The following is an 8,277-nucleotide window of genomic DNA, read 5'->3' as shown; positions in this document are numbered from 1 at the left end:
AATGCATATTAAGTGATAAATTTGCAAACACCAGAAATCAGAATACCAATTTAGCCTAGTGTTTTGCATGGACTATAGCTGTGTCTGAGCTAATAGCTGAAAGGGCAAATGAAACAATTTGCTTCTATCCCTTTTGGGTGAAGTCAGAAAGGAGTTTTAGTTATAGGCTTAACCTTAGGTGAGGGAGGAGGCTACCTATAGAAGGAACCAGACTCTTGGCATAGAGAGGTGTCAACAAAAAATGGGATATTAAAAGAAGATATCGTGAAGTTTTATGTTTTGCTCTGGGCTCATTTCATTGAGCTTTTGAAGTAAATGGAAAATTAATCTTTGCCTTCCTGACAAGAAGTCCAAAGCAATCAGGAAGACTTGGATATTTTTTAAAAAGTGTACAACTTTTAAAACATAATTCAGGACCGAGAAGCAGCTTCTCAACTCCTCGACTCTTACTCAGCTTCAGCCTCCTCGCCTCCGGCCTCCTCGCCTCCTCTCCAGCCTCCATCATGTCCATCAGGGTGACCCAGAAGTCCTACAAGGTGTCTACCTCCGCCCCAAGGTCCTTCAGCAGCCGCTCCTACACCAGTGGGCCCGGCTCCCGCATCAGCTCCTCGGCCTTTTCCCGAGTGGGCAGCGGCAGCAGCTTTCGGGGCGGCCTGGGCACCGGCATGGGTGTGGCTGGGAGCTACGGTGGGGCCCCAGGTTTGGGGGGCATCACAGCTGTCACCGTGAACCAGAGTCTGCTGAGCCCCCTCAAGCTGGAGGTGGACCCCAACATCCAGGCCGTCCGCACCCAGGAAAAGGAGCAGATCAAGACCCTCAACAACAAATTTGCCTCCTTCATCGACAAGGTGCGGCACCTGGAGCAGCAGAACAAGGTTCTGGAGACCAAATGGAACCTCCTGCAGCAGCAGAAAACTGCCCGGAGCAACATAGACAACATGTTTGAGAGCTACATCAACAACCTCTGTCGGCAGCTGGAAACTCTGGCCCAGGAGAAGCTGAAGCTGGAAGTAGAGCTTGGCAACATGCAGGGGCTGGTGGAGGACTTCAAGACCAAGTATGAGGAAGAAATCCAAAAGCGCACAGACATGGAGAATGAATTTGTCATCATCAAGAAGGATGTGGATGAAGCTTACATGAACAAGGTCGAGCTGGAGTCCCGCCTGGAGGGGCTGACTGATGAGATCAACTTCTACAGGCAACTGTATGAAGAGGAGATCCGTGAGATGCAGTCTCAGATTTCTGACACGTCCGTGGTCCTGTCCATGGACAACAACCGCAACCTGGACTTAGACGGCATCATCGCTGAGGTCAAGGCCCAGTATGAGGAGATCGCCAACCGCAGCCGGGCTGAGGCCGAGACCATGTACCAAATCAAGTATGAGGAGCTTCAGACACTGGCTGGGAAGCATGGGGATGACCTCCGTCGCACGAAGACGGAGATTTCTGAGATGAACCGGAACATCAGCCGTCTCCAGGCAGAGATCGAGGGCCTCAAAGGCCAGAGGGCTTCCCTGGAGGCTGCCATCGCTGATGCTGAGCAGCGTGGTGAGATGGCTGTTAAGGATGCTCAGGCCAAGCTGGCTGAGCTGGAGGCCGCTCTGAGGAACGCCAAGCAGGACATGGCACGGCAGCTGCGTGAGTACCAGGAGCTCATGAACGTCAAGCTGGCCCTGGACGTGGAAATTGCCACCTACAGGAAGCTGCTGGAGGGCGAGGAGAGCCGGCTGGAGTCTGGGATGCAGAACATGAGTATCCACACCAGGACCACCAGTGGCTACGCAGGTGGACTGACTTCGTCCTACGGGACCCCTGGCTTCAACTACAGCCTGAGCCTGGGCTCTGGCGGTGGCCCCAGCTCCTTCAGCCGCACCAGTTCCAAGGCTGTGGTTGTGAAGAAGATTGAGACCCGCGATGGGAAGCTGGTGTCTGAGTCCTCTGATGTCCTGTCTAAGTGAAAGGCTCCTGCGGTCCCTCCCAGCATTCCCCCGCTCACTGGCTCCCGCAGATAGAGTTGTGCGGGGGAGCATGTGCATGGGAGACCTGAGGTTTCGCCCCTGACCTCCGCCCACACCTGGGGGGAGTCGACTGCCTGGGGTTGCCCCTTTTGCCCATGACCCCAACTAAAAGCCAACGTAAGCGTCTTTTTCAGAATAAATCCAATTCGAGTATCTTTTTTCAGAATAAAGCTTCAGTTGGCTCTGCCAACCCGCAAAAAAAAAAAAAAAAAAAAATAAAACATAATTCAGTCCAGTCTTAATTTACTCACTGAAGACTCAGCAATTTGTTAAGGCCATTTGGTGTGGATTTTTTCTTACTAGTTGTAAGAAAATCTCAGGGCTGGTTTCTCTCTTCTCACATTAGGTACAGGTCTCTGGGCACACATTGGACTGTGTTAAAAATAATTTGATCTAACTGAGGTTCATTTGATAGTCTCTAAAATATCTTTCAGGTCCAAGGTTCCATGATCACTGTGACATCATACCTTTTAAAAGCAGTAATTCCTGGGACGTCAAATGTAATGCAAGTGCCTAGATTTCTGAGAATCTGGTGTGATGAGTGCCTTCAGACAATTAGCCATACTTATAACATATTTTAATAATTATTAAATCTTTACTAATTCTTCACTGTTCAGGAGAAACTATGTTAAGGAAATATGAAAATTTTTACATAAGAAAATATTAAGAATAGAAGTGACAAGCTAGAAATAAATATACAAATAATTTTTATTCACTGATTTGTATTAATCAAAATTTAAATAAGTCACTTAAAATTGAATAAGTATGGAGGAGGGACACAGTTATGAGTTTACATAATGACAAATACCTAAATATTAATTAGATAAATGAAACTGATCATTGATTTCTCTTGAAAGTAAACATGCATACATATCATCAACACAAATACGAAATACACAGAAAAATCTTTGTCAGACCACCTCTGCCAATCTGCATGTATATATGTTTACGCATAGAAAAGCTATATAAAGGCAGAAAAATAAATTTAATAGTCATGCTTTTTCTTTTATACTTTGATTAAGTGCTAACTTTTAAAAATAAAACTCTTAATAAATTTAAATTAAAACAATTCACTGACCACTTTATATACTGGACTTATGTGAGGCATGTTGGAAATGTTATTAGAAAAATGTCTGTTGGTTTAGCCATTTACATTTTTAGAGTCATATATTTTCCATATTAAAAAGACAATGGAGGTAAACTCTTCCATTGCTTTTCAATGATCAAATAATAACTTCTGTTTATTGTGATAGACCCTGTTTATTTATAAGACCCGTTGTGTTGGGTCTTCAGATGTCAGGGTTATTCACTGAACCCTGATTGTTGCACCTTAGAGATTCGAGAATGAAGCTTCCAGGAATCGTAGCCCCAGCGCAGCCTCTGATGGAAACTATAAAAGAACACCCAGCCTCTGTGCGTGGCTCTAGATCTCAGTTACAGAACCGAAATATCTCAGATATGACCTGTCTCAGTTTGTAGTTCTTGCGCTGTTTATACAACCTTTCATCCAGATATGCATTTGGATATTACCTTGTTCCAAAATGGTCTCCAAAAGATCTAGAACCAAGTACATTGGGTTAAAAGTCATTTGTCTTGATAACTGAGATATAAAAGTGGAGATCAGGTTATTAAAAATCTGGTTTCCATGACTCTTTTATATAAAGGGCTGATTATTATTAAAAATCAGCATCAGTTTTAAATAGCCATGGAGCAAGCAGTTTTAAGTATTTAGACAAAGGATGTGGGCTTACAGATTCAGCCCCAAACAAAATAAAATATTTACTTTTGTTGAGAGTGTTGGCTTTAAAAGCATTTTTTCTTACTATATCAAAGGGCATATTTTATACAAATCAAAAAAGGAAAATACAAACATAATGAACATCTATGAGATTAAAAGCTAATTACTTTCTGCAGTCTTGACCAAATATACACTCTAACCTAAAGAGAATATGCCTGAGTGGACTTAATATCCTGAAAAGTGAAAGGGAAAGTCACTCAGTCATGTCCGACCCTTTGCAATCCCATGGACTGTAGCCTGCCAGGCTCCTCTCTCCAAGGAATTTTTCAGGCAACAATGCTGGAGTGGGCTGCCTTCTCCAGGGGATTTTCCTGATCTAGGAATTGAACTGGGGTCTCCTGCATTGCAGGAAGTTCTTTACTGTCTGAGCCACTAAGGAAGCCTGAATATAATGCAGATGCTGGTTTCTATCGCTTGTAGATAAGAGAACAAAGCTAAATGCAAGATAATATGCATAAACATTTCTTTAAGAATATGAACTCATTTCTTTCAGGCTTAGTTCTTTTCCGGTAGGGGTGTAGGAGAAAGCAAAAAGCCCAACAACAATGAAGCCCAGTTACTGGCTCTCTCCAGGATGATGGCACCGGTCGCCAGGCGGTGCCGGGAGAAGCAGCAGGCAGACCTGGACGCCAGTATCGCTGTCATGTGATGTGCAGTGTTACAGCCGCCGCTTAACCCTTCTGAGCCTTAGTAAGCTGAGGCGAGCCCTAACCTCCCAGGGGTGCCACATGTAGTCTCACACGGTAGGGTTTCCCAGGTGGGCGCCAGTGGTGAAGACCCTTCCTGTCAATGCAGAAGATGCAAGAGACGTGGGTTTGATCCCTGGGTCGGGAAGATCCCCTGGAGGAAGGGGCGGCAACCTACCCGAGTATTCTTGCCTGGAGAATCGCATGGACAGAGGAGCTTGGCAGGTTATAGTTCATAGGGTCGCAAAGAGTTGGATACAATTGAAGTGACTTAGCACAGATGCAGTCTTACTTGTTATGTGTGTTCATTACATATAGTCATGCTATATGGTCATGCTAACAGGTAGGGCTGATTATTGGAGGCATTAGCTTAGACCATATAAAATTGACATTTCTATAGATTTAAAAAATGGCCAAATTTCAGATCTCATTGTAAGGTGGTCCCCTCTTAGGAACCTCAAGGGCACTGTTAAAGTGAGGCCATAGTGTACACGGCAAGGTCAATTTCCTTGGTGAGTTTTCACCTGATGATCAGGGATGGCCATATTCAGCAGTGACTAGTTTATAAGATACTGGAAATAACATTCACAGCCATGGAACTCTGATCTCGCACTTCCTAATGTCTACACAGACAAATATTTTATGTGTCACTAAGGTGAGCATGTTAAACTCACTGCATTTGAATGGTTACAGCACTGTTTCTGAGTCGCGGGGACACAAGAATCATGGACCACAAGCAGGCTAAAGCAGCCTGCTCTTTCTAATAATACCAATAACATAGGCAAGCCTGTCTATATATTTTTTCTATTTTTTTAAAAAAATTTTAATTGGAGAATAATTGCTTTACGGTATTGTGTTGGCTTCTGCCATACAACAACACGAGTCAGCCACAAGTACACACACGTCCCTTCCCTCCTGAACCTGTCCCCCCACCCGCACGCCCATCCCACCCTCTAGGTTGTCCCAGAGCACCAGGTTAAGCTCCCTGTGCCCACACAGCGGGTTTCCACCAGCTCTCTATTTTACACAATAGTATACATATGTCAGTGCTACCCTCTCAATTCGTCCTACCCTCTCCTTCCCTGCTGTATCCAAAGTCTGCTCTTTACATCTGTGTCTCTACGCCTGCTGTGCAAATAATTTCAACAGTACCTTAAAAAACTAGGAATAAAACTACCATATGACCCAGCAATCTCACTGCTGGGCACATACCCTAAGAAAACCATAAATGAAAAAGACACATGTATGCCAATGTTCATGGCAGCACTATTGACAATAGCTAGGACATAGAAGCAAACTAGACGTTAATCAGCAGAGGAATGGATAAAGAACTTGTGGTTCACAGATACAATGGAGTATTCAGTTCAGTTCAGTTCAGTCGCTCAGTCGTGTCCAACTCTTTGCGACCCTATGAATCGCAGCACGCCAGGCCTCCCTGTCCATCACCAACTCCCGGAGTTTACTCAAACTCATGCCCATGGAGTCGGTGATGCCATCCAGCCATCTCATCCTCTGTTGTCCCCTTCTCTGCCTGCCCCCAATCCCTCCCAGCATCAGGGTCTTTTCCAGTGAGTCAACTCTTCGCATGAGGTGGCCAAAGTATTGGAGTTTCAGCTTCAGCATCAGTCCTTCCAATGAACACCCAGGACTGCTCTCCTTTAGGATGGACTGGTTGGATCACAAATTTTTACTCAGTCATAAAATGGATGCATTTGAGTCAGTTCTAGTGAGGTGTTTGAAGCTGGAGTCTGTTATACACAGTGAAGTAAGTCAAAGAGAAAAGCAAGTTTTGTATATTAACACATATATACAGAATCTAAAAAATGGTACTGTCTATACTTTTATGATCCATGTACTCACCTCAAAGCTCTGTTTCAAGATGTTTTCCATATTGTTGGTTTCCTTCTCAGTCACTCTCCTTTGCGCTTGAGACAGGTGTTTCTGGAAATTTCCACTCAGCAGGATGTAGAGAAAAGGGTTGATGCTACTGCTGGCATAGCTGGGACAAATGGACAGGTGATATCTCAGATAGAAAGCCTCTGAGGGCCGCTCCACCAGTAAGTTCACCAGTTACATCACGTGATAGGGGGCGGCACTCAGGATAAAGATCGCCTCCAGCGCCAGCCCCATCGTGGTCAGCTTTATCACTCTCTGCCTTGGATCACTGGGATTGTAGTTGTTGGGGAAAAGTTTGGAAAGACAGAACATAACCATAGAAATTATGGGCAATGATTCCCCAGAACTCTTTGGACAATCCATAATAGCTCTGCAGTGAAATGCAAAGCTCATTTTTCTTCCTACTTATTCAGAGTGCTGTAAAAATACCCTTTTTCATCCCATTAAAAATTTCCCTGATTTTCCAAAGCTGGAGAATTTTGAGAAACAAAATAAATAACAAAGGACTTAATTATAATCCAAAGTATCAAATAAAGATGTATGAATCTACATTGATGTAAATAATTGAATAATATGTGGGAGAAGAGACAAATCTTCTTTACAGAAAAATTCCAAATAATATATACCAATATTCCCCTTTCCAGGGGTCCAAGGTTAATTCTCACCCTCCTTCTTTTCCCTTTGAGGGTAGACTATACTTAATGACTCATTTTTCAAATAATAGAATAGAGGAAGAGATGAATACTAATTTTGTATCAGAGAAGCCTGGCAAATACTTCCTTAACCAGTGATCAAGATTAACATCAACAGAGCTGTCGTGTAGTTATCACACACCCCCCGACATGTTGTGCGGAGAAGACTTCTCCTAAAATACGTAACCGAAGTCTATTCGTGATACACTATCAGTCAAACCCAGATTGGGGGACAGTCTACAGGATACCTACTCAAGTGCTTACTTAAGATCATCAAGGTTATGAAAAACAAGGAAAGACCAGAGGAGACAGCTAAATGCAGTGTGATCTCCTGGATTGAGTCTTGGAGCAGAAAGAGGACTTTATGATAAAACTGCTGCAGTTCAATACAGGGTAGAGTTTAGTTAGTAGTAATATACCAATGCCATTTTCTTTGTTTTGGCAAGCGCATCATGGTAAGGTGTTAAGGGGGAAAGTGGGTAAGGACTATATGGAAACTCTCTGTCCTATTTTTGCAACTTTTCTGCAAATTTAAATTTATTCTAAAATTAAAAAATGCTTAAAATTTCCAAATTTTGTCCTGTTCTGTCATATTTAGACATTTCATAGAGATTTCTCTGGGACATGACTGAAACAGATGAATAAGCCTGGAGAATATTATAAAATAAAAGCATGGTAGCTGAAAGTCATTCTGAGATAGTGATTCTTGTGCAGCTCATCAGTGTAGGCTCCATTATTCCTCTAACTTATTGCCTTTGAAGGATAACTGGACAGTATGAACCTTGTTTCATAAGATGCTCGTAACATTTCTGAGAAAAGTGTTAGGAGCAGAGTGATCTGATTTGGAGAACTGTTTTAAAAGCGCTTGAATATCCTCTCCAGCTGTCATGTCATAATATTCCATATGCTTCCATTTCAACCTTTTCACCAACTCAGCTCCCCATGATACATTTAGAAACTATCTTTTCCTGTAACTGTGGCTGCTTCCTGTTCTCATTCTAAATAGACTTCTTTTAAAATAATATAATACATCCAAAGAATTTAAAGAAGTCAATAAAAATGTCATGGGTCAATAGACCACCTAAACCTCTGGTACCAGGTTCTGCCACAAATTTTGACTAATGGTGGTAAAGTAGTTCACATATTCTTTTTAAAAAAAAATCTTCACCATGTTATGTATCATGTAT

At 42.9% G+C, this 8,277-nt stretch overlaps 2 protein-coding genes across 2 annotated transcripts in view; one reads left to right on the top strand and one right to left on the bottom strand.

Annotated features, from left to right (window-relative positions):
* The first annotated feature begins 419 nt into the window (after positions 1 to 419).
* Positions 420 to 2,215, top strand: LOC133048049 (keratin, type II cytoskeletal 8-like). The gene has a single exon (XM_061131586.1). It carries the CDS (start codon positions 504 to 506, stop codon positions 1,956 to 1,958), a length of 1,455 nt encoding a protein of 484 aa, XP_060987569.1. The 5' UTR covers positions 420 to 503; the 3' UTR covers positions 1,959 to 2,215.
* MCHR2 (melanin concentrating hormone receptor 2) overlaps positions 1,993 to 8,277 on the bottom strand; it is a 39,406-nt gene continuing 33,121 nt past the window's right edge. Inside the window, 3 exon segments of the mRNA XM_061131812.1 lie at positions 1,993 to 2,123; positions 3,549 to 3,618; positions 6,363 to 6,678. Coding sequence (XP_060987795.1) covers positions 1,993 to 2,123; positions 3,549 to 3,618; positions 6,363 to 6,678 — 517 coding nt within the window.

This window comes from Dama dama, chromosome 28 (assembly GCF_033118175.1).
Source record: "Dama dama isolate Ldn47 chromosome 28, ASM3311817v1, whole genome shotgun sequence".
Lineage (NCBI taxonomy): Eukaryota > Metazoa > Chordata > Mammalia > Artiodactyla > Cervidae > Dama > Dama dama.
The sequence above is the reverse complement of the archived record's forward strand: the minus strand, read 5'-3'. Positions and strand labels throughout refer to the sequence as shown.